Source organism: Mastacembelus armatus, chromosome 5 (genome assembly GCF_900324485.2).
Source record: "Mastacembelus armatus chromosome 5, fMasArm1.2, whole genome shotgun sequence".
Classification (NCBI taxonomy): domain Eukaryota; kingdom Metazoa; phylum Chordata; class Actinopteri; order Synbranchiformes; family Mastacembelidae; genus Mastacembelus; species Mastacembelus armatus.
The window spans coordinates 27,151,505-27,178,027 of record NC_046637.1 but is presented as its reverse complement, the minus strand read 5'-3'; the positions used below and the strand labels follow the sequence as shown (position 1 = coordinate 27,178,027).

Sequence of the window (26,523 nt, the reverse complement as noted above, 5' to 3'; positions counted from 1 at the left end):
AGTTCAATCACTTTTCTCACACAGATCTGTTTTAAATACACCTCCCTGCACATATATGCTTTTTCTAAAGAGAGCAAACTGTTTTACATACATGTTTGTTTGCTGTCAGATTTCAGACAGCAGCCGGGAGAAACTGCTGCTGGATGAGAATAATCAGGACGTCAGGACACATTTCAAGTGGGTCAAGTCCAGTGTGGATGCAGGACACAAAGGTAACGCTGTATTTCTAAAACACGTAGAGCGGCTCTGCAAAAAGCAGAGATGACCTCACCCTGATCATTAAATATTGGCTAATTGGGCATGTGCATGCTGACACATGCATGTACATAATAAGCCTAGATTGTGAGGAGGTCAGTGCTTTTCACAGGAATCATGATTTCAGCAGAGTTTTTAAAAGCTTAACTCAAAGTGGAAGAGAGCCAGAGCATTTTTATGTCCCCCCTCATGGACTGGGATTCCAGGGTTGTGTTGGTCCATCTGTGATGTGAATGTGTACTTCTGTGTGTGTGTGTACTTGTGTGTGTGTGTGTGTGTGTGTGTGTGTGTGTGCATGGAGCTGTGTAACGAACGCATGTCCCATAGAAACAGCAGCAGTATTAGAGTCAAATGCTTCTCTGTTTATTTTCTTCTCTGACTTTATCCATGTTTGGGTTCATACGAGTTTATGCATAAATCTCCTTGGATCACACTTCCGACGGCCACGAGCCTGCACAGCTGTGCTCAGAAGATTGTCTAGTCGTGAATACTTCATTTTGGCTTTGAGATTAAATCAGCCTACGTTCGTACTTCATGCAGGATAGACGAGATGCCCTGGTACCTGTGGTGACAAAGAACAACTCAGTGGTTGTGGACAAGGGAATTTTGGTTTTGCTTATCATTTTAGTATGATGGAAATGCTGTTAGTTGTGCAGCCCGCTATTTGCTCTGGGACAAATTCAACTTTAACCTGATGGTGGTGCTAAATGAAGAGGGAATTATGAATCAACGTTAGGACCACATTTCTTGACAATCCATTCAACAGTTGTCTCTGGTGCCTAACAGTGACAAAGCTACTCTGTACCTTCGATAGTTTTCCTTACTTAGCAGAAAAGCCCATGTTTGGAAATGCTCATGCGGTGACATTGTTCCTGTTACCACAGCCACAGAGCAAACACTGAGAAGGGAAGCTGAGGAGGGAGGTGTGAAGGTGGGGGAACACTAGGGGAAGGAAAAGCAGTGAGGAGAGGTGGGACTGACGAACAGATGCTGGCACAGCAGTGCAGCATGTTAGCTCCCATCCCCTCCCTCATCCCAGCCCCTCCCCTTCCCTGCCTCTCTTAGTCCCTCTCATGCTCTTTGCCCATTATCTGACCACACAGAGAGGCTCCGGAGTGGAGGACGGACACCTCTCAGCTTTTCTCTGCAGCTTGTTTTCTACAAATCATGGGATAGTAGCAGTGTTTTTGTCTCAAGGGTTTGTACCAAGAGTTGGAGTATGACTGTGGAGCTCTTTCCTCCTGTCCTCTGGAGATAAACACAGGAACAGTGTCTGTGCATGGGCAGCACTATGCCTCCTTCTGACAGTCTCAGGTCTAGCAGCAGTAGTGGATCACCATGAGAGGGGGTCACCACCAGCGAGGGTGTGGGTGTCAGCACCTGTTCAGAAAACTGCTCAACAAATGCGGCTGCTGCCTTGTCAGAGTCAGAGGTATGTCAGTGCTGCTGCTTTTCAGGAGATGTTTTCAAACTGCACAGTAACTTTAAGACACAGTCGCTTTACGTCGTTTTACAGCTGATTTTAATGCCAGGAGATGCACCTGTGTTGACCTTATTTCACGCACATTTGAAAAACATGGGTTTGTATCAATTTATATATAATTTAATATTATTTTTATTTTAATATTCCATCCTTGATTACTGAGAGAAATGAGGCGTCATTCACTGACTGAAGTTTGTCCCATCTTAAACAGTACTGGCATTTATATTAGAAATGCATAAATCTATGAAATACATCCAATAATGGCCTAAAAAAGCAATTTTACTGTTTGTAGTCCAGCCCCTGACAAACTCCAGGCACACACTCTTTATCTAGTCTTTATCTGGTCTAGCATCACCATTATCTGTCACCAAGTGGGTACCTGTGGTCAAGATTAATACAAAAAGGCCTGAGAAACGCTGGTATGTTAGCAACACTAGTAATGCTGGGCAACATCTCCCAACACTGGTACAGGAGTCAGGTGAGAATTTATCTTGTATTGTTTATTATTACTTCCATCATTAAAGGCAGAAGCGTAAACAGTGGTATTCCTTTAAATAAGAACTGCATGACACGATGAAATACCAAGACAGCGGTTGGAGAAAATCAGATTTTTTAGGATTGGTTTTCAGTAAGTCATTGTGGACGGATGTGGAACAGGTACAACATGAACAGCCAGGGAGTGATTCATCAGATTCAGTGAAGGGGTCACATCTGGAGCTCTGCAGTGAGTCTGAAAGCACTGATGATCACTGAATCATGGAAACACAAGAGTCAATGAATCACTTTGCTCACATTCTTTCCTCCAAAAAAAAAAAAACAAAAAAAAACACTGGGCTTAAAGACCCCCACCACACATGCACGCACTTGCTTCCAATCCTTGTGGAAACTTTACGTTGACTTATATTCATTTCCTGGAGACTTAACCACTGCATGCTTCAGCCTTAACCTAACCTCAAGTTAACCCTGACGTTAAACCGAGTCATCACCCTATATGGGGTCTGAACATGGTGGGTCCGACATTTTGTCCCTGCAACAGTATGAGAGACATTAAATCACACATAAACAAAATATCAAGGACAACACAGTAAGGTCTAGGACTCTCATTGTGTTGGTTTGTGTTTGCATGTAACAGACCTTTGACAACAGATTGGAGGTTAAAGGTTTTCTTTGTTTGCTAACATGAAGTCCAATAAACATTCAAACATTTATCAGTTTTGTGGCTCCATATCTCGCTGTGGAAAAACTTTGTTTGTTGATTTTCACACCAGACAGTTTAGATAAGATGAGATGAAAGCGTCAGCTTACATTGCAAAGATTTGTCTTTTGTTTTCTTTTTGTTCCTGCTGTTCGGTTACTTCATTTCTTTCACATCAGATGCTTTTTTCAGTGCTGGCATATGTAGATGTTATGCTACGTGCACAGCAGCTGATAGAAACAGAAAGTTATTTCCTTAATCTGTACCCCCTATAATACTGTGACTCTGTTCAGAGGCAGCTGCACACACACAGACATTTGAACACACACACACACACACACACACACACACAGATATTTGACAGGCACACAAACATGTCCCATTACTGCCCCGACCCTTAAATCCTCTGTTGTTCCAGTTGCTCGGGGAGTGATTACACAGCAGCTCCTCTCTGAGCTGCACTTCACTGACAGACCCTGCAAATAGATGTGTGAGACGTGAGAATGAAAACAGCCATGCGTTGAGGTGCCTCGCTTTCTCACCTTTGCTAGTGAGGCTTCGACGAACATCTTCGACACTTTTCTTTGGGAGACACGTCGCTTGTGTGATGTGATGTCAGTATTGCTGTTAGAGAAGGTGTTTACTAACCCCCTGACTCTGTTTGGATGGCTTTACTTTGTGTTTATGCAAAGACTAACAATCACAGCCAGGAGTGTTTCACTTCATCTGGCACAGTGTCCAGCAGCTATTTATAAAAGCAGAAAAAACACTTCCAGATAAAGGATGTAGCTGGAATTATGAGTTCTGCCAACAATCTCACTGCCTCATTACGCAAACATCAGAAAATGCTATGACTAACAGCACATCATGTGTGTTAGGTCATGACAGCCAGTACATGAAGAAGTAAACATGATGACTAACAAGCACAAAGGTTGTTTTGTTAGACAGAACACCTATGCACATACGCAGTAGCCAATTTATAGACTTTCAGCTTGATTGTTGTGTTTTGGCTTGAAATGTGTTGTTGAACAACAGGAAGCACTTGAACTTGAAAAAGGCATAAATATTGTTTCTCTATGTTTAGTTTGGACTCTGGGAAGTGTTGGCACACGACTACCTGATGCCACTGCAGAGACCCAAGAACTAATGTGTTGACTACGTTACGCTCACCCGAAGCTCCAAATAGAGCACACTGAGGAAGTTTTCACATAAACATAAACTCTGAGCAGTGACCATAGTGCACCAGTGAGAGTCCACCACAGTGGCCTGCAGCACCGTGGGAAAAAGGAAACGGTGGCGATGTGCAGCTACAATGTAGAAGCTGTATCTGGATCAGTTGTGAACCTGCAGGATGTTATCGCATATGAGGGTGAAGGGATGTTAATCGTAATCGTTCCTGTCATAGTTTACCAGCAAAAACATTTTCCATAATAACGGCTGAGGTCACTATTGTGAAAAACACTCTTTGATCTGACCAAGCAAAGAGAAAAAACAGTGACCAAAACTCTGATATTAAAATCTGTACTGTGCACGGCAATATGCATGATGACGTGCACCAATAAACCATAGCAGCTTAGTTTGATAATATTATATTAATACAATGATATACTGTCTCTGGGATTAAAACTCCCAGCAGTGGAATGTGGAGCAAGAAAAAAACATAGTATGTGTATGTGCATATGTGAGATTTTTGTTAATCCGTTACTCTCTCACATTGATAAACTATGGATGGGTGCAAATGATGTGTGGGCTGAGAGCTATTTTTCTGGGCAGTATTTCAACAGGAAGTGAAGCAGACCGTTTGAGCCCAAACTAACTGGATTTGATTGTAAGTAGTGTTGAATTGATCCATTGGTGTGCTCAGATACGAAGCTCAAGCAGTAATCAGCTGCCTCATAAATGTGCAACACAAATGAGGTTCGCCAAAGCACACGTAGAAAGCCTTACTCATGTTTAGACTTCATGTGTCATCGTGCATCTGAAGCACTGCTCCACCAGCATCTCAATAATCCCTGCTAATGCTAATGCTGGGGAAGATGTATTTAACAGAGAGAGAGAGAGAGAGAGAGAGAGAGAGAGAGAGAGAGACCACCTCACCAGCACTTCTATAATGTAAAGTAGGTCATGGAAGCTGGACTGTCTTTCCAATCAGAGCTAGAGAAGCCCCAAAATAATTTCCTTGTCAGTTCATTATTATCATGACTATAAGAATGAACTTCTCTTACCTGGAATTATGAAATTGATTTAGTATTATATGTACCCCTGCCAGGGCAGCACGGTGAGTTAGTGGTTAGCAGTGTTGCCTCACATCAAGAAGGTTCCTGGTCTGAAACCCATCAGGGGCCTTTCTGTGTGGAGTCTGCATGTTCTCCCTGTGCTTGTGTGGGTTTTCTCCAGGTACTCTGGTTTCCTCCCACAGTCCAAAAACATGTATGTCAGGTTGATTGGTGACTCTAAATTGCCCATAGGAGTGAGTGTGAGTGTGTGAGGTTGTTTGTCTCTATGTGGCCCTGTGATGGACTGGGGACCTGTCCAGGGTGGACCCCTGCCTTTCACCCAGAGAGAGCTGGGATAGGCTCCAGCAGGTCCCTGGGACCCTGGTTAGGACTAAGAGGGTCTAGATGATGGATGGATTTAGTATTATAATCTAACTATAACTATATATGTGCTATTTCCAGCTGTACTGTGAAATAGTCTAAATGTTGTGTTTTTTGTGTATACATATCTACCCACCACATCGACCCATTGTGATTCAGCAATGTTACTCATTAGTTCATCTTATTAAATCTTATCATATCATATTATCCACTAATAATAGACTCTTACAAAGTCTTACTCAAGTGGCCAAATGTTCTCTTTTATGATACATGGTCAATTTAAAGATCAGAACAGAACAACAGAAGTAAATGCCTTTAGTGACTAGAGAACCATTACTGACTTCAAAAACTCCAGAAACACGAACAATCTTCTATATTTCAGTAACTTAATTTTAAACAATTCAGCCACAGTAAAGCGCAACCTGCTGGCAGAGATTGAACTGCCTTTGCCTCGGTGCAACAACAGGATTACTGTCAGAGAGATTGACCCTTTGCTAATATTTGGTCCTGTTTACTGCCGTCTCTTTCCATCTGGCTAGGTGTACGCGCTCAGCCAATGGGATTACAGAGACAGTCAAACCCCACCCATTCTTAATCTCTCCATCAATCTGTATTCAGCAGAGAATTTGTATTGCACTTTAAAACCACCGCCATGACAAGTTGCAAAAATCAGGCCCAGTGATGTGTGAAAATGAAAAGAACTGGATAAATATTGATGCTTTAAATCATTTTCATGGATAGATACACCTCTTAAATATAATTTACATGTCCATAACGCCTGCATGCAGGATTCGTTCATAGGATGCATGCTTGCACGCACTGCTGACACTCCTGGAAGTACAGTCGGTAATCCAGCTGTTATTATTTAGCCCACAAGTATTCATTACATAAACATGTTGAACAAACGTAACAAGCTGAGTCGCTCACAATCACCATCATGCACTGTTAGGGCAGTCGTGTTAATGCATTTGCAGAAAAACCTGCTGCAAGGTTTGTTGTAAGACTTCAACTCACGGTGAGAAGGTTGTTAGTGGTCCTGTATGACCTAACCTTGATAGATTAAATACAAATGGATGTGGCTGGATGGGTTGATAACATATAGTTTGTTGTTCAGGCATTTTTAGATGTGGTTCTGTTCTTATTTGGGTTACATAGTTGAGGATATGGTTAGTGAGGCCAGTGTGACACGTTGTGGTTAACTGTAAGAATGTCTGGTCTCCTTATTTTTACGGAGTGAAACACACAACAGTGGAAAGTGACAGGAAATAGAGGGAAGACTGTGAGACACTGGAATCAACAGTGCAGGCTTGTACTTTATGTGATCACATCCATGTATATTTTAAACCCAGCAACAGAACCTAAGGACAAAACCACCAGACGCAAGCAGAGCAGGATTATAATCAAAGCAATAATACGCAGCTCACTGCAGCGTGAAATGCAAAGACTTGAACTGAGCAACCACTCAACAAATGCATGGGACAACATAGGAGAGCCAACACCTCAGGACAATCTGCATTTGAAGGACATTCCTTTGACAATAGCACAGCTCGGCTTAAAAAGGCCGAAGGTTTGTAAGACGAGTGAAAGAAGGCAGCCAACAACAAACATATTCTAGCTGGAGGGTGTGAGACAGCCCAGATGTGACCTCAGTGGCCCTCAAGGTGTTTTAATGACACAACAGAGGTTAAATACCTGGACTCCCCATCAGTCAGTCAGAACTGAAGAAGCTTCTTGGATGGGTGGTGAAATGTTTTCAAGAGCCTCAATCAAGTCCAGTTGCCAGCTGTATGAAATGCTTCAGCAATAATTGGATGGATTGTCACATAAATAAATACACTTTATCATTCACACTCCTTTCTTATCTCTAAATCATTCCATTATAGAAATGAGTTTGTTTTGTTCACTGTGAATATTTGAAGGAAAGCCTATTTTAAATGTTTAGATTGTTTTGTAGGAGACGGACCTTTTGTCTGGTGGGCAGCTTAAGCTATTGATAAAACAACCTGATAAATATGCACTAAATGTACTGGAATAAAAGCATTACAAATATTCCAGTGTTGGGAAGAGCAAACTCGATATTTATGTATTTCTTGAATTTCGGGAAGAAGGTTCTCATTAAATAAGTGGAGAAGTGAAATGGACGAGGAGGAAAACCCATAATTTAGTTCTGCCAATGTGGCGTCTTACTTAATGGCTGTATCAGGTAGTTTTGGCAAATGGCTTACCCAGATTTTCACAAGTTTCCTGAAGGCTTGTTATTATGGTTATAGCTTACATAAATGTGCTGACGGGGAAGTGCGGCATCTGGGAAGTGTCCAAATGACAGAATGGGGCCTCCTGAAAGATTCCACTTTGCTAAAGTCAGCAGAAAAGAGTGAAGTGTTAATGTTTGGGTGACTGATTAAAACAGTGTGGTTGAGGATTAGGTACCAGTTTCCAGAGTCTTTAACTCTCACAGAAACTTAAAGCTGTGGCATGACAGGTTCTGAGCTCTGGTGTCGGCCCAATCCAGTCCACATCATGGTCACAATAAGGCTTCACAGTCACCACAATAGGTATAAAGAATAAACTATTTAATACTATTTTGGTGCAATAAAAATATGTTTTTTTAATGAAACTTTCAATGCAGACATTCTGTATCAGTGCATTACTACTTTTACTTAGCTTAACTTCCGCCATTATTGTAAATAACACTATGAAATAAATAGGTAGTTGTATAAAAGAAGAAAAATACTATTATACGTGAAAGCTGAGGTATTGTTCACAAGTAATAATGACTTCAAGTACAAACAAAACACACACAAAGTCTGTTTTTGGTTTTCGTGACTTCCTGTTTTATTTTGATAGTCATATTCTCTGTTTATGTTTTGTCAAACAGTTTCCTGTTCATCAATTATCCACGTGCAACTTGCTAATCAATTTCACCTGTACCTCATTGTCTCTGTATATATAACCCAGTCAGTTCGGTCACTAGTTGTTAGTTTGTGTGATCTGTTGTTCCTTGTGGTCCAGTCAGTTTACCTGCCTTGTCATGTCAAATCTGTCTAGTATACGACCATTTACTGTGACTGTGGTTCTGGTTCTGCCTGCTGTTCTGGATACCCCTGACTGATTGTGAGGTTTGATCATCTGCCTGTTTTTTGACCCTGCTCTGTGTCGCCCCTGTTGGAGACTGTTCCCTGTTTGATTAAAGTTTTTACTAAATGTCAGTCCTGTCTGCAGGACAACCCTTCTCAGTCTGTCATGGTGGGTTTCTTTACATTAGATTCAGCTCTTGTGTATCTGTAGTCAAACATATTTTAAGTAAAACATTCCCAGGAACTGAGGTCCTGTGTCTGGTGCTCTGTCTGTCTGTCTGTGTGAACTCAGCTGATCTACAGCTACAGCTACTAAATGTACAGTTAGAGCTTAACGCCGGAAATTAAACTTTTTTACATAGAAACCTGCAGCGTCTGACACGAGAGCATGCACCCCCCGTTTAGCTGCTGGGCTTGCTGACTTGTCCGTCCTTCTCCCTCTTTCTTTCTGTCTCTGTAGCAGAGTCGTACTCTGTGCCGGACAGTGACGGCAGCATCGCCCCATCAGTGGGTTCTGTGTCCCACCAAGCTTCAGGCAGCTCCAGCCCCTGCTCACACTCCTCATCTGGAGGGTCGCAGCACCCTGTGAGTGCCCTCAAGAAATGGCTTACTAACCCCGTCCGCAAGCTGAGCGCCGATGCCAGAGGGGGAGCGGGAAAGGCTGAGAAGCAAATGTGCAGATCAGGCAGGAGGCTGTCACCATTGCTTCTTCCCCACGCTGAAGCTCAGCCTCTGGAACCTCATGACAACTACACCATCCTCCCATTTGGAGACACGGTGAGACTTTTTAGACAAACACACACACAAATATATATATTCATGCAGACAAAACACAGTTGGTCTGCTTTTTGTCCATTGTTTGTGCACAGGTGTGGAAAGACAGTTTGTTGAGTCCAGCAGCTCCGTCTCCCACAGAGCCGTCCTGTCACAGCTACTTTTCTGACCTCCTGCAAGGCAGAGACACACAGAGTCTGGTAATGTGTCCTTTCTATTCAGATCTGCTCTATTATGTTCCAGTCAGGACCATATTATCATAGTCTTTTTGTTTCAGTTCTATTTTGAGCTATACCTTTCTCTGTTCTACATTATTCTGCTCTGTTGAAGGACTGCTCTAGTCTATCCATTTCTATACTCTTTATTCTGCCAAACACATACGTCAAAAGTAGCTGAGAACACTCGTTATCATTAAAACATTTTGATAATTAAGGTGCTATGAGCCAATGATTGATTATTGATTGAAACATATGCACTTAAGAATCAAGGCAACTCAGACGTAGAAGATTAATCCTAAACGTGCATGTCTCTACTTCCTCTCCAGTTGCATTAGGATGTGAAAAGGCTCTTATTTTGACTTCCAGCTATTGTGACAAATAAATAGAACACAATGTCCCATTTCATTGCATATTTCGTGCATGTGCTCTCACACACACAGACTCGTGCACGTTCACCACTTGTTTCTGGGATCCCCGCGCTGTACAAAGTACTTTTGTAAAGATCCCAGTGAGTGGACTCAATCCTGTGGGCCTTTCTAGACAACATCTGGAAATAATCAGCTGAGCAGTCTGTCATAGGCTGCTACAGGGTCAGGGCCGGGGTTGAGAATGTTCTCCAAGACTAAAAGAAGATTAGGCCTACAGGCAAGGTGTGAAACAGGCCTGTGGATGTTGGACAGCTCTCTTTACAGGGTGCTGGAGTCGAGTTTCAGAAGCTTTACATAACAGATAAGGGAAAACTGGTTTAAAAGGGTTAAAACACTCCGTCACCTATCAAGTCTGCTTGATAAATCACTGTCCTCTAAGTCCAATAGCCCTGTGGGACAATATTCTTTATGGACACCTTCAGCTTTTCATTTGCTTTGGCTCTTTACACTATTATTCTTGTGCTGTACCTTATCTCCTTTTTAAAGAAAGAGTTGGACATTTGGGAAATGTGCTGATTCACTTTCTTATTCACAGAGAGTTAGATGAGAAGGTTGAAATCACTCTCAGCTTATCATAACATACAGACTGAAAACAGGGGCAAACATACATGGCTTTGTCCAAATATAACAAAAACTGCCTATAATCCTTCTAGCACTCACTATATGTCATTGTATATAGTGTATCTATAGTATAGGAAGTTTTATATATTATTTATTTCCCTTGATGCAACCTAATCCTTTGTTGAATAGTGAATTGTGGCTTTTATGCTTTGGTTTTTGCTGGTTTGCTGACTCAACATGTTTACAGTGTAAATGTGAGAGTAAATCTGTTGTGTATTTCACAAAATGTTGAACTGTCCCTTTAACCGTCTCACATTGGACTAATGGGCTCCCAGCTGCTGAGAAATAGCTGTAATAGGGGAGGAAACATAAGTGCAAACACCAGACTAAGCTCGGGAGTTTTACCGGTGCTGGCCAGACCAGCGTCAAAGCGGAAATGATGCTTGAATTAGTGTCCAACGTTATTTTACTCTCCACGAGGCTGCTGTGAAAAAGTTAACACAGACAGAGAGTAAAAAAAAAGATAAAGATAAAATCAAAAACAGAAAGTGCATATTTGACCCATGAGCTGCCTCCATGGGAGGATTATGCTCCAGTGCACCGAGGCAGAGAACAGAACGTGGTGAGACTACAGTATGTCAAGAGGATTACAGTCAAATTCACATTAGATTACCCTGCTTTTAGGTGAGGAGTGATATTTGTTATATAACAACTCTCACGCTGTGGTCACTTACCCTGAGCTTTATATGACTTGACAAATTGTACAAATGTTCCACAATATTCACCGTCATCTGTCAGGCCTGATTCTAATTATCCCAATTTCTCTGCCCGACAGACTCTAGAGCAGCAAGGAGAGACGTTAAAATGTCATTATCGATCTCAAGTTACTTGTAATCTGGGGGTGGCATGACGTTCCAAAAGAGCTTTAGCCGTATTGCCTTACTGATGTGTTCTCCAGAATTAGGACCCTCACATCTTTCTGTTTTTCCACAGATGTGTGCTGACCGCATCCAAGGATAAGCTCAATGATTTAAGAGTGTGTGGCTGACGCCCAGTGGTCTGGCGTCACAGCAGCTTCTAGCTAGTTGTGTCCAGCTCACCCATTGTAGTGATTCAAGCACAATTTAGTTTTAAATAAAAAACTCTTAGCTTTTTTTTTTCTAAAATATTGATGATAGTTTTTGTTGTTTGGCCTAAAATAATGAACTAACTAAATAAATAAATACAAAGATCTGAAAGGTTTTGAAGGGAAATGTCATTTTAGTGGTAACAACTCATGAAATGTAAACCACTGGTCAACAGTATAGCATGTCAGGTTTTGTTTTTTTATGTACAATTATAATCAGTGAAATTACAACGACTATAACTTATAAAATATAAATGTAGTGGAGTAGGAGTAAAAAGTAGAAAACTCAAAGAAAAGTACCCACAAATAGCTTGTTAACGTCCTGTCGTCTTGTCTGTGTGTTGCAGAGTCAGAAATCCAGCATCAACACTCTTCAGGGGGACGATGACTCAGGCAGTCAGTCGTCTGCTGCAGCAGACAGCGAAGAGGAGAGAAACTTTGCCTTAGAGAAAAGCATGTAGGTGTTGACCTTCACACTAAAGTGATAGTTCGACATATTTCATTTGATGCAGAAAACTAGAGGAGCAGATTGAGACCTCTCTCATATGTGACCGTGACACTGGGGCCAGGAGATGGTTATAGTTTACATCAGCATAAAAACTGGAAACAGGAGGGAGCCAGCTAACTTGGATTTGTGCAAAGGGAACAAAATCCACCTACCAGCACCTCTTCTTCTTCTTCTCCTTTGGGCTGCTCCCTTCAGGGGTCTCCACAGCCAATCATCTGCCTCCATTTAACCCTATCCTCTGTATCCTCCTCACCCACACCAACTATCCTCATGTCCTCCTTCACTACATCCAAGAACCTCCTCTTTGGTCTTCCTCTAGGCCTCCTTCCTGGCAGCTCTAACCTCAGCATCCTTTTCCCAATGTATTCACTGTCCCTCCTCTGAACATGTCCAAACCTTCTCCAGCACCTCTGAAGCTCATAAAACCAACACGTAAAAACAGTTTGTGTTGTTCTGGGCAGTCTGGCACACGACCTCCATTTTAGTTTTTGTACAGACTAAACAAACAACATCTCGCTGAGATAAAACTCTGAGCATTAAAACGGCTGATGATTGTTTTACTTGTCTCTGACAGATATGTGCTGACAGAACTGATAGAGACAGAAAAGTTATATGTGGAAGATCTTGGACTGATAGTGCAGGTGTGTCGCTCTTTAAAGCTTCAAATCATCTGTTTATACAGCACAAACACCCGATGATAATCTAATCAATTACACTACAACAGTTACGTCTTGATTTCATTTTTCTATCTGGAAATGTGTGTGCACAGGGCTACATGGCCACTATGGCCAGTCAGGGAGTTCCAGAGGACATGAAAGGGAAGGACAGGATTGTCTTTGGAAACATCCACCAGATCTATGACTGGCATAAGGAGTGAGTCGGACGTCTCTTCGTCTTCTTCCCCCTTCGTGTCCCTCTAAATATGAACCGTTTGCACCTGTTTCTTTTCCTGAGCTTATTATGTTTCATGGTGGTGTGTGTCATGTCCCCTGTGGCTGTTTCCTGCCTGTGTGTGTGTGTGTGTGTGTGTGTGTGTGTGTGTGTGTGTTCGGTTGGATGACTGTTCCTGCCTGACCTTTGCTGCTTCGTGCCACACAGCTATTTCCTTGGAGAGCTGGAGAAATGTGTGGGTGATCCAGACAGCCTGGCCCAACTCTTCATCAAACATGTGAGTAACAAGTGTGCTTGTCACGTTTCGTGTTTCTGCGTGGGTTTTCATTCGATGAAGGTTGCAGTCGTCTTGCAGATCGGGGCTCTGTGTCGAGCCTCGGCCCACCTGCCATCCACGTGTTTAAGATGATGTCTAAGAGGTCAGCTTTTTGCAGATGCACCTTCGGAATAAAATGTCTTTTAGTTTGGCTAAAGAGCTCTCACACCCTGCAGTCAGATGCCTCCCACACTAAACTTATCCATATCATAATATTATACACCGTATATTTATGTAAATTCTGAATTTAAGCAGATTTCTAAAAACTGGTCCAAATCAAGCACAAACATTCAATAAAAGTTAATAGAGGTTGGACTTTCTATTGGCATTGCACATTTTGGTATGAGTATGTCATCTTGCTGCAGGAGGAGGATAAACTGCTGAAGAAAAATAAAATAAATAATAAAAATACTCTGATTTAGTGCAGCTTTTCCAGCTCAGCTTTTCAGTCCTGCTTCTGTCAGTCTAGTGAACCACACATAATTAAGCCAGAGCAAATGAAACCAGTCTTTCCCAGACACTGGAACTGTTTAAGGAGGCAAAGTTCCTGCATCGATTGAACTACATTTCTGAAGAGGGAGCAGGAACGCAATAAAAACTGAGATAAGACGACGCACAATATTTGGAATAAATATCTTATTGTCTTAAATTTCCAGGAGCGACGTCTTCACATGTATGTGGTTTACTGCCAGAACAAACCCAAGTCCGAGCACATTGTCTCTGAGTACATTGATACCTACTTTGAGGTGAGTGAAGTTTTATGCTCCACTAAAATTGACTGTTTTTAGAAGCCATTTTTGTAAACATGTCCATGTGGTCACCCTAAAGGATCTCAGGCAGCAGCTGGGTCACAGGCTGCAGCTCAATGACCTGCTCATCAAACCTGTTCAGAGGATCATGAAGTACCAGCTTCTGCTGAAGGTTTGTTGTTGAACATGACTCTGTCTCTCCATTGATGTCACATGGCCCCTGGTATTTGGGTTAGAATATAAAAAATGGAAAAGGACGATCTTAAAGAATAATTTATTAAGGCTTTAGGCTGTAATTAATGCCTTTATTAATAGATAATTGTTTATTAGCAGTCAGTAATGAGCCATTAACAACTTTTTGTGTTGCCATGTTGTGGAAAATCCTCATCCAGCATAACAATGTGCAGTCATGTGACTTCATTAAAGACCCCGTCAAGCCTTTAGGTGTACAGATGTAGAAGTTATAAGTACTTATAAACAATTAAAGAGTACACTGTTTTTCCCCTTCTAATAAGAAATTATACATGTTAGTAAGTTATTAATAAATGGTATTGGATTTTTTAAAATGTGTCATCAATAAGTCTTTAGAAAAACTTAGTCAAAGGTAAAAGTTTGAAAATAAATTGAAGCTAAATGTTGAAATTATGTCAAAGGAAAACAAGGAAATTAAATCACAGACACAAAAGAATCAAATTAATAAAACTTTTTCTCATTAAATAAAAATTCTTACCTTCGGTCCTATAACTGCACAGGAGGTGTATTAAAATGACATGACATGAAAATTTCATGTTTTGTTCTTTTTAAAAACAATAAAAATGTCAATTCTCTCTGTAATGGGCACCCTTAGGACTTCCTCAAGTACTACAGCAAAGCAGGACGGGACGTGGAGGAGCTGCAGGTAAAGGCTTGTAAATACAAAAAAAATGTGTTTTGAATCTATTTGATCTATACATTTATTTGTGCACCAAAACTCGATTTTCATTTGCTGATTATTTCCCACCGTTTTCTTCATCAGAGAGCTGTGGAGGTGATGTGTTTTGTGCCAAAACGGTGTAATGACATGATCAATGTGGGAAGGCTCCAAGGATTTGAGGTGAGAAACAGTTTTTAAAAATATGATCTCAGACATCAACAGAAACTTGTGGTCTATCACATTGTTTGTAACACACACACACACTGTTTCAGGGGAAAATCACAGCTCAGGGGAAGCTGCTCCAGCAGGATACCTTCTCTGTCACCGAGGAGGAAAGCGGCTCCCTGTCTAGATCCAGAGAGAGGCGGGTCTTCCTGTTTGAGCAGCTGGTCATCTTCAGTGAGCCAACTGATAAGAAGAAAGGCTTCTTATTGCCAGGGTACACTTTCAAAAACAGCATCAAGGTAAGAGGAACGCTATATTTAATACTTTCTCTTCTTTAATTTTGAATTTTTAACCTGACTCCTGTGTGCCCTGTGGGCAGGTCAGCTGTCTGGGTGTGGAGAAGCACTTTGAGGAAGACCCATGCTCTCTGGTCCTGACCTCCCGGGGGACGGACGGCAACACAACACGCTTCGTCATGCAGGCGTCATCTCCGGAAATACAGCAAGCGTGGCTCAGCGATGTAGTCCAGATCTTAGAAACGCAGAGGAACTTTCTTAATGGTACCAGCACTTAGTGTTTCTCTAACAAAACCGCAGATGTAAGAGTTTAGTGCGTCTGAATAATGTAACATTCCTTCCGGTCCGCTGCAGCTCTTCAGTCGCCCATCGAGTACCAGCGCAGGGAAAGCAAGTCAAATAGTCTGGGCAGGAACATGCAGTCTCCAACTGCATCAGCACCTGGTCTGCAACCTCAGTCCTCAGCATCCATGGACCGGTACCAGCGGCCCTGTCTGCTGTCTTACAACACCTCCCTGCCGTCTGTGCATCCACCTCAACACAGCCCGGACACAAAGGTAGTAGCCTACAGCAATGCTTTTTTTAAATTTACAGATTCGTATACAAGCACGTATCTCTCTTCCTTCTTCTTCATTTGATTTTCTCTTTTCTTAAGTTGTCTAATTCTTGTACTATGATATTTGAGCAGCTCACTCTGCACTTTCCTCCCACCAGCTGCTCACTTTCTCCCCAGAGGTGACACATGGGAGGTCCAGTGGCTGCCAACACAGCGTGAGTTTACTTCATATGCACAGCTCTGAAAAGATAATTTCATTCTTAAGCTGATAGTAACATCACAATTTAAATAGGTTAATTATTCCTAAATAAAAATAAAATCAAATGCAGCCTGCGTATTACTCCAATAATCATTAATCAGAGTCTCAGGACTTGAGTGTATTCAGGTTTTTACGTGGTGTATCCTACAGATCTGGCTGGTTAACTGGTCTATGACCATCATACACTTTGTCACCGCCTGTTAAGTGTTTGTTATGCACAGTTGAAAAACTGGTCGATCAGATTGGTGGAGCTCTTATCTCAGTGGCATCAGCAAGAGGCTGTTTGTTAGCATGATCACTGATGATGAGGGGAAATGACCCTCTGGTTGCCTTTGTCAAATATCCTGTTGTTGTTTCTGGATGGATTTAACACCCTGGTCACACTGATCTGCAGCCAGTGTCATTTAGTCATTCACTGTATGGAAAACCCACTGACCTGCTGTTTTATCTTATTCGCTCAGACTTCCACCAACGGGAGGAAATGGCTTGACCACAGTGCTCTTATTAGTTGAGTTTATCTGCCTTGATCCTGCAAAGTTGCTCTTGTCCCTTTGTCCTCTTTGTGTTTTTGGATCAGCAGCATTTCCAGAGGTGCACAAGTACAAACAGGGTTCCTATGTAGCTACAGTCTTTTTGTCTTCAGTGCTGATCCCTCAGGGAGAAGTCTTTGTCCGACTTTTCCTACTCAGTGCCTGTTTACACTTAAGACACTGATGCTCTTATTGTAATTGTAAAATCCAGTGCCAATTAGGGTTAAAGCATCAAGTTAAGGTTCGAGTGTTTTATGTGGTGCATTAAACAGAAATGGACATATTTTTATATAGCCATCCTTTTTAAAGCTCCACAAATCAAAATTTCTATATTAACAATGTCTCAAGTGTGTGATCTCACCCTGCAGTTACCTTCTGCACTACCATGGCCCTGCATTTTAGCATCCTTGAGCTCATCATTTAGGTTTTTTTGGTCTACAAATGTAGTTTAGTATCAATGCAATGCGACTTTTCTTTAAAAAAAGTAAAATCTCTGCGGTGATTGTTCATCGTGGCAGGCAGACACAGTGGGTGACCAGCTGATGAACATAATGGAGCATATTTTTCTCACGTATTGTGTTTACAATTTAATTTTAACCAATTGATAAAGTTAGTGCACAGTAATTTTCAGACATCCAAACATTTTGAGAAGCTGTTGTGTGTCACCTCTTGAAAACTAAAAAATATTTAAGCTGCTGCTTTTCGTCCCGTCAGGGTGTGACTGCCAGTTTTCAGACGATCGCGTTCAGTGGGACTTGCTCACCACATCAACACAACAGCCTGGATCAGCTCATGGAGAGCGAACAGTAATGACCTGCAATGACACATGAACTATAATCTTTCGGAGTTGGACTAGCTCTGTCACTGCTGTTTGACTGTTGAACTCATACACGTCTACAGACGGAGACAACAGATGATGTGGAAGCACCACAGACTGTGCAACACATTATCTATGTATTCAAGTCTTCCTTTTCCCTGCTTTACAATGGACATGTTTGTAATGCATAGTGTTTTTTCATAAGGGGACCAATTCCACTTTATTCCTCAGGAGAACTGGGCTCTCAAATCCTATAACTCAATGATATAATCCGAGTCCTGCAATAACTGTGTCCTCAGATTCACAGAGTGACTGTAGGTTCAGCTCCTGTGGGATCTACGGCCATGTGAGTTGTGAAACATGCCTGTTCATTCCCTACAGATAAGCAAAGAGCTTTTGTTTTCTCTTTGGAGGGCTATTTTGACTCTGCCATTGTTTTGGTTTTATCTGGATTGAACACGCTCAACACACACAGACAGCACATGTCATCAGCAGAAAGAGGAAAAGAGAATAGGGATAAAAAGGTGGTTACATCTCATGATCATCTTGAATGTAAATAACCTCATGTTTGTTCATAACAATAAAAATGTGACGTGTAATGTCATGATACACAGACCTAAAGCGATTTTTGTTTATTTACATATTTGTTGTCATGATTTTTCTTTTTCTTTGGTGCAACGTGAACTATTTCCCCACAGTGGACAGATTACGAGACAGTAGGTTCCTGGGCACAGACATCAGAGACCCACAGACCAGGTTAGGCCAGTGCAGTAAATCCACTCATGTCCCAGTGTTTTAAAAATAGAAATAGACCCCTGAAGGATTAAAATACTACAATAAATGATTTGGCAATTTACTGCACAAACACTTTTTAGCCTGAAACAATTTCACAAGTTTGTTTTATAAGAAACCCCCAAAAAAGGCTCAGGAGGGAGAGTAGTTGAATTCAATTCCCATTTTCTCCCAGTCCACATATTGAAGTGTCCTTGGGCAAGACACCAAACTGCAAGTTACTCCCAGTGTATAGTCAACTGTTTATTTTATTCCAGTGAGTTTATACAATTACTTTTCTACGTCTGAATGTTTTGGTCCAGTTTTGTAGCTAAAATATATGTTGAACGGGCTTTTTTGCACTAGAGCGACATCAGAACAGTGAACATGTTGTTGTTCAGTGACCTCTAGTGGAGAAGTTTAAGAAGCTCAGTGAATTGAATTGACTAAATTAAATGGTTAAATGACAGGTGAGTTGTTAGCGTGTTAAACAATGTGATGGTCGACAAAAAAATCCCACAAAACAATTTAAATGTTTTTAACTGAGCTGAAGCAAACGCCTGCCCTGCTGAGGTATCCTAAAGCTTTAACTCCAACTACACGTCTGAAAACAAAAACTAAAGTTCCTGTTTGTTTCCTCTGTAGGCTTGACGGTGCTGTGGTCCCATGTGGATCTTTGAAAGGCCTGCAGAAGTCCAGGCAAAAGGCTTCCTGGAATCTTTTTAAAAACACACTGAGCATCAATGGTGGTTGTTTGTGCCAAGAGCCGTCTGACCTTTGACACACAGAGTCCCAAAGCCCCACTGTTCATTTCCACTGTGCTTTAGCACAAGTGAGGACAGGGACAATTATAATACACTGCCTCAATTTTGTATTATCCGAAGGTGTCAACAGAAATAACCTGAGGATGTTTTTTTGAGAATTTACTGTATGTTTGTGTTGTTCTTATGGCTCGGCTTAATTACATGAATTAATTAACAAATGCCTCTTAAAGGTAAAATGTGAAAGATTTAGCGACATCTAGTGGTGAGATTGCAGAATGCAGTGTGCATATCTTGTTGCTGACAAAGACCTACACCTCCTCGCCACCGAGCCCCGTTTGAGACAAGAGGTGATTTTAGAGGAATTTACAATTAAGTTGTTTTAATTCTAGTCCTCATTATCCAAAAAAGACTGGAAACACATTAAGCAGCTACGTTTCATTAGTCACAAACTACGCCCTAAATCGTTCTGAAAGAACATGGAAACCAAAGACTTTGCAGGTGCCAAATTGTTTAAAGACAAAAACCAAAGTCTGTGTCATATTACATAGTAAATGTAAAGTATGAAGTGTGAAGATGTCATGACATTTAGTGGAGCACTGTCGACAGTTACAAATCTAACACATTTTTCAACACACAACTACACAAAAGCCTTTTTGTCATAGTTTCACTGAATATGTTTTTTGCTCCTGTCCACAGAGCCGTGGTTATATTTTGGTGAGTGAAAAGCCAAATCTATAACAGACAAAAACGTCACACAAAATAGTTTTAAAATATTCCTCTTGAGATAAAAAAAGAAAACAGTTGATAAATCTCTGGCACCTTTTTTGCTAATAATAAGTGTTTGAAACTAAGCTGACTCAATAGGAAAGAGTAAGGTGACACAGGGGCCGTGGTATAAAAGAACAGCATCATTACTTTGACATATAGTAACTCTCCAAAGAGGAGCTGTCAGTATAAAAACAGGATTTTCAAGCCTCTGTGCTTCTCACTAGTTGTCACTCGCAGTTTTCTTTTCATGCTCTGACTCAGCATCGTCAAAATATCAGCAATTCTTTCTCAGTTATTCTTTTTTTCATTTCTTCTTTCAAATGGATGGGAAACAAACATGCGCTTTGGTTCAGTCACCTTCTCTTCTAGTCACTTTCATTGTTTCTTTGTTTGACGAAACCAGAGAGTGACAGACGCCAGAAAGACGAGCACGAGGCTGCTCCTAGATCAGGTACCACCAGGTGTGACGGGACAGAAGCTTCTCCTCCTCAGATGTGAATAATCCCAAATGACACAAAGGATTCTGGGTAACGGGGTAGCAAAACCATAACACAGCATTAAAAAAAAAAAAAAAAACAGCCCAAAGCCAGCAGCCAGACCTTTGGCACAGGCAGTCATGGTGCGTCGGTACCTGTGGAAAGTTCTGTGTTCTTCTTGTGGCATTGGTAAAGTGATACCTCTGCTCTGTCTACAGGATTGTCACTTTGTGGGACGGCTCTGTTTGTCCTCGCTAATGGTGGCTTCTTGTTCTCGGGCTTTAAGACGTCACTATTACCTTTCCAGACTCAGCCAATCTTTGAATAGTGCAAATAGGAGGAGGACACATTAGGAGGGATGACAGTGAAGTGACTCAGACTGTATAGATGCTACCTGTTGGGTGTATAACCAGATAAGATTTGACAAACACGAAGCATAATCACTTTATAACCTTGAAATAACCAAGATTATGCTGTGATTTAACTGTGTAAACAAGACAGTAAGTTGGTAACGACTCTAGAAGAGAGCCTCATCTTTTACATCAGGTTTCTGGGTATTTAATGTGGATGAGGCTAAAACTGCACCAATGGCACTTTTTCCCTATGATGAAGCCTGAAATCAGTTTTCAGAGACAGACGGACGAAAGTGTTTGTCTGAAATCCTATCTGATGAGATGAAGGAGATCTTCTTTGGCAACTCAGGAAGAGCACGGGAACTAATTATGAGTCAAACACTGAAATCGGTTCTTAAAAAACAGGAGGCCATTTTTCGTGTGTGTGGCGTCGGAGGAGGCCGGCGGGTAGCGAAACTTGGCGTAGGTCTTGTCGCTCTCTGATTGGCTGACCCAGGGAAGTTTGATTTTGGTTGCATGGTTGACAATGACATCATCACAAGAGCCCACGTGAAGAGATCCCAGACCATCGATGAAAAACTCTGAGCAATCAAACACAAACAGGTGCTAAGTTTAGTTTCCTCCAGGCCGACATTTGAATGGGATAAATTATTTATCCATCATCGTCTCTTTGTATGTGCTAAGTCCTCGATTTCACGTGGCAGACAATGCAACTCACTCTATCTGGGTTTCAAGTGTTAAATCTATACACATTTAATAAGCAACAAAATATAATCAAAGATTTCCATCCATCCATCATCTACAGCTCATCCCGGATGAACCCGGGCTGTGGGAGAAAACCCACTAATCAAATATTTGCATAATGAATTGATTTTGATGGAAATCATTAAATCACAAAAGAATTGGTTGAGCATCCAACAGCTGGAAATATAAATATATACATAATTCATGCTTCATGTCTGTGTTTACCATCCTCACTCAGCTTTGTTGAGATGTTTTTATCTGTATGTTCATTATTAGTATTATTAGTATATTACTGAGTACACTGAGACCCCCATGAAAACTTGGCCAATAAACCTGTTTCAAAACAAAGCTGCTGTTGTGTTTGTTCTTGTTGAGTTTAATTTGCCAAACTTTTTAATGGATGTCCCTTATTTCATCCATCCATCCATCATCTAGACCCCCTTAGTCCTAACCAGGGTCACGGGGATCTGCTGGAGCCTGTCCCAGCTCTCTCTGGGTGAAAGGCAGGGGTCCACCCTGGACAGGTCCCCAGTCCATCACAGGGCCACATAGAGACAAACAACCTCACACACTCACACTCACTCCTATGGGCAATTTAGAGTCACCAATCAACCTGACATACATGTTTTTGGACTGTGGGAGGAAACCAGAGTACCTGGAGAAAACCCACACAAGCACAGGGAGAACATGCAGACTCCACACAGAAAGGCCCCTGATGGGTTTCAGACCAGGAACCTTCTTGATGTGAGGCAACAGTGCTAACCACTTATTTCATCTCATGTATAATTTCTTATTAATATTAGTATCTGTATATTGTTTTCTTCACAGATGCCAGTTCCATAATAATTAATGCTAATATGTGCCATAAACATCTGTAGATTTTATTCATCACAGTCATAACATTGTCGCATTTTTACTTTATGTGTCATATGAAAGTAACGGTGTACTCACCCAGGTGAGCTACTCTGGTGAGACGTGGGTCAAAGCCGACCTGCTGGACTTTGTCAGTGCGAGCCAGGAAGAAGTTAATGACCCCGTCAGTGACAACACAGTTGGGAAAGCCTTGGATGACGTGATGAAATCCTCTCCTCATGTGTAAGCAGTCCCCGTCCTCCTCTCCCGGCTCAATGGAGATGGTCTGTCTGTAGGTGGCCGTATACCCTGTTGCTTCTCGCACTGCACCACCCACCTGAACGCACACACATGCACACATACACTGACATTTCTGCAACAGCACCAGACTGAAAACAGCGGTTTATGGTGCGAAGCCTCACCAGATCTAGAGTGGTCCTCTCTAAAACATCCACAAGTTTCTCCAGCTTTGTGTTGGCTGTGAAGATGAAGTCATCATCCACCCACAGCACGTACTTTGTGGTCACCTGGGACACAGCCAGGTTTCGTCCGGCAAACCAGCCCTAAGACACGTGACACGTGAGCTTGAGTGCCAAAGATCATCAACAACGACAGAAGAGAAATTAAAAGACAGTATGTGTCCACTGCACTTCCTTACTTTCCCAAAAGGCATAATATAATGTTCGATGTAGGGCCCAGAGATGGTTTTGGGATTTTCACTGTCATCAGCAATTACTATGGTGACACTGGGATAGTATCTTCTGATGCTGTCGATAAGATCTTGAAGTTTATCATAACGCAGGAAAGTCTTCGTAGCTATGGTAACGAGGGCGCTGACATTGTAGTCTACAGAGAAGGAGAGAAGAAGAACGTTCAGCTCCAAACATAGGAGCCATCATGTCATAAAATAGCAGGTTGTTTGTGGTTACTGACGCCATCGATGCACTGATGTTGTGTTTTACCTCCTTTGGATCCTGTGTTGTACAGTTTTGGCGTTACCCCGTGACGGATCTTGATACTGAAGACGGCTTGATGCCCGTCTGTTTCAAACTGCACTGAAAGACACAACAAACCCTACTTTGTTGTTTTAGAAGAACATTTACGTGTAATACTGACATGAACACCTGTAGGTAAACAGGTAAACACACAGGGGAGTGACTTCTGTCTTCAGTCATCAAACTTTGTTCATGCTAAATCTCCCCTGAATCAAAACAAACAGTCTGTATTATCAGACTAACTCCTGCTTTGCTCTACACAAAGAGACTGTATCTATTCCTGGATTATTATCTCTATGTGGTCAACAATAGCAGGTGTGAGACTCTGAAAAGGAAAAAAGACCAAACAAAAATACAGCTGTTTATTTAGGAAACCATAGTTAAATGTTTTGAAGAACAGTTTGACATTTTGAGAGAGATGCATATCCTTTTTCATCTGAACTGAGCTAACCAGATGCTGCGCTCATTTCTAGTGTTAAGAGAGTCACATGGCACATTGCACTGGATGAAAGAGCACTGGAAATGTGTCCAGTCTCAAAATAAGAAACAACAACTTTTACTAACATTATTTTTTAAAATAAGGATAAAAATGTTCAACTAAAGGTCCTTTTGGTTTGAGGCCTCACCTGCGTCCGCTGTGCTGGGGTGAAACAACGTGTTTGTGTAGGTGACAAACTGCAGCTGTCGGTTCAGATTTGGCAAGCGGCTACTCGACAGCGTCATATGCATCTCACCGTCACCTCTGAGTTTCACCCCGTCTACCTCTGCTGCCACATTCAGAGTTCCCAGTGTGGCAGTGATGTTTATCTGCAGCGAGATGGAAACAGAGCAGATGAAATAAAAGCCCATATCGAAAAGAGATCAAACTGAAAGGACACAAAGTGAAATACTTACGATGTAATGCTCTCTGGGAAGGTTGTGTAAGGCCAATCCTGAAAGCATTTGAGAACAATTTGCAGACTTAGTTTTCTGCAGCCATCATGCGGGATAATGTTTCTAACTGCTGTAGTTTTCACAGTACTCACTCCAAAACTTAAATCCGTCTGCTAATTGCAGAGACGTGTGCACTTATGTTTCAGACAGTTTGCTAAAAGATGAATGATTTCATCTAATTTTAATGAAGTAACTACCACTGGACAATAACTAATCACATAAACTCATTTCTGACTTATTTGTGTCGTAGTGAGCAACAGTGATTCATGATTTAGTATTTTTTTAAACGATCATGCATTAGCTAATGGGTATTGACATATTATTGTAATAGTATTTGCTCTGCGTGTTTCATGAGTTCTTATTTTTTTTGTTTTGTCTTTTGGCTTTTCTCTTTTTAACATCAGGCTAAATGGTACAAATCACATAATTACGTGTCAGCTCTTGTTGGTGTTTGATACATTTTCTACTCAAAAAGTAGCTTGTTAGTTTCCCAGCTGTAGGGCCCAGTTTTAACTGTCGGACAGTAATTTAACATATCATATAACCACAATTATAAATGATTAATTAACCCCTTCCCTCTCTGAAGTCAGTCATACCTGGGATGATGATTGTTTTCAGGGGTCGTACTTCCACCCCCTGGGTCGGATACTGTAAGGGACTGTTAGCCTCTGCAATGATAAGGACATCTGCAGATTTCTGTGACCTGGAGGGGGAAAGGTCACATGAGGAAGATGGATACTGTACCTACATACAATATATACACAAGAACAATGAGATGAGTCAGTCTTAGAGATGACCCAGAGGTCGCTGAAGCTGAATACAGCACCTGATGAATAACTAAATAGATAAAGTGAAATTAAAATGATACTGTATTTGGGGAAAGCTTTTCTAGTTTTGCTTGGTGCGTTAGTCATTATAACTGTGGATGAGGAGCCATTGCTTCATTAATCTCCTTCTCTGGGTGCAACATTTGACATCTCAGTTTTATGGTGCTTACCTCTTCTGGAAGCTCTCGTACTCTTTGGCCCGTCTCCTCTTTATTTCCTCCAGCTCGGAGGCGTCAAAGGCAGTGTGCAGCGGGTGTGCTGACACTCGTGGGAATAAGAGTTGGGCAAAGGGCAGGTTTATTCCTCCGGTCTCAGCCTCACATACACACCCGTTACGAGCCAATAAACTGGACAGATCGTCAGACACACATGTATATGAGGAAATTAGATTTTAGCTCAAGTCTGTAAATTAATTAATAATTAAAGACAAATCCTCTTTGTTAACACCAACCTTGCCACATTATCCCTCACGTGGAAGGGGATGTTGCCGAGTAGGTGGTCTGGGCCTGGGAGCCTCTCCTCCAGATGCTTCTCTGATATTTGTCCTGGTCGCTGCCAAACATCCACTGTGGTGTAGACCCGAGTGGGCCACGAATGGAGGAGGGCCAGTACCAGCACCACAGACACCAGGATGGCGAGCAACACAGTCTTCTTCAGGGAGCGCATCCTAAATCCTGACAGACAAAGACAATGGGCCTCTTGGATATTTTCCAAATTACAGTCATAAATTTTTATCGCATTAACACACACTAACTAATAAAGCACTGCTAGTAACTTTGGGTCTCCTGGTGTCTGCCTGCATTTGGGTCCTCCCCAAGCTAAAATCCTGATACTTGTCCTGACAACGTTATCTATCCACCATCGAGATTTCCGATGTTTTAACCAGTAACAACTGGAGCTTTCTGCTTTCATGACCAAAATTCAATGTGTACACAGACACATTCCTAGACCTGTGAACATGTTTGTACGCATTGTAATAGGTCTTCCAGGAAGGACTGGACCAATCCTGGAACATCAATTTAGTTTGAATGGACCAACCCCATGGATCCACCTATACTCCACGCTCACTCCTTTCTCTCTCTCACATACACACACATACACACACACACCAAGAACCAGGGGAGGAGAGAGAGCTAACAACAATCAAATCACAACAAACCTCATTAATCATGACCCAGGGTCATAACACTAGCATCTTCATTTTCATCCCTGCTTGCATGTTTTGAGAATATTCAAATGAAAATATACAGACCTGCCTCTATCAGTCAGTGAAAAGGCAAAATCTGTAGGCAGCTGCATATCCAGAAACCATGTAGATTGGCACAG

The 26,523-nt window shown here is 41.7% G+C and overlaps 2 protein-coding genes across 3 annotated transcripts; one reads left to right on the top strand and one right to left on the bottom strand.

Annotated features, from left to right (window-relative positions):
• The first annotated feature begins 1,359 nt into the window (after positions 1-1,359).
• On the top strand, positions 1,360-18,329 carry arhgef25b (Rho guanine nucleotide exchange factor (GEF) 25b). 2 transcript variants are annotated; one of them, XM_026307859.1, is made up of 16 exons: positions 1,360-1,687; positions 9,071-9,384; positions 9,477-9,581; positions 12,062-12,171; positions 12,797-12,863; positions 12,992-13,095; positions 13,321-13,390; positions 14,086-14,175; positions 14,258-14,350; positions 15,026-15,076; positions 15,194-15,271; positions 15,364-15,555; positions 15,636-15,816; positions 15,907-16,109; positions 16,267-16,323; positions 17,612-18,329. In XM_026307859.1, exons 1-16 carry the CDS (start codon positions 1,594-1,596, stop codon positions 17,705-17,707), a joined length of 1,905 nt encoding a protein of 634 aa, XP_026163644.1. In that variant the 5' UTR covers positions 1,360-1,593; the 3' UTR covers positions 17,708-18,329. The 2 variants fall into 2 exon arrangements, with proteins under 2 accessions (XP_026163644.1, XP_026163643.1); XM_026307858.2 differs by having other exon boundaries at positions 9,068-9,384; positions 17,612-18,323.
• A 2,880-nt stretch (positions 18,330-21,209) lies between these two features.
• On the bottom strand, positions 21,210-25,863 carry b4galnt1b (beta-1,4-N-acetyl-galactosaminyl transferase 1b). Its single transcript, XM_026307448.1, has 10 exons — positions 25,649-25,863; positions 25,368-25,544; positions 24,967-25,073; positions 24,332-24,369; positions 24,064-24,244; positions 23,405-23,497; positions 23,101-23,288; positions 22,865-23,005; positions 22,542-22,779; positions 21,210-21,427 (listed from the first exon to the last, which is right to left on the bottom strand). The coding sequence occupies exons 1-10, from the start codon at positions 25,861-25,863 to the stop codon at positions 21,210-21,212; spliced, it is 1,596 nt and encodes a 531-aa protein (XP_026163233.1).
• Between the last annotated feature and the right edge of the window lie 660 nt (positions 25,864-26,523).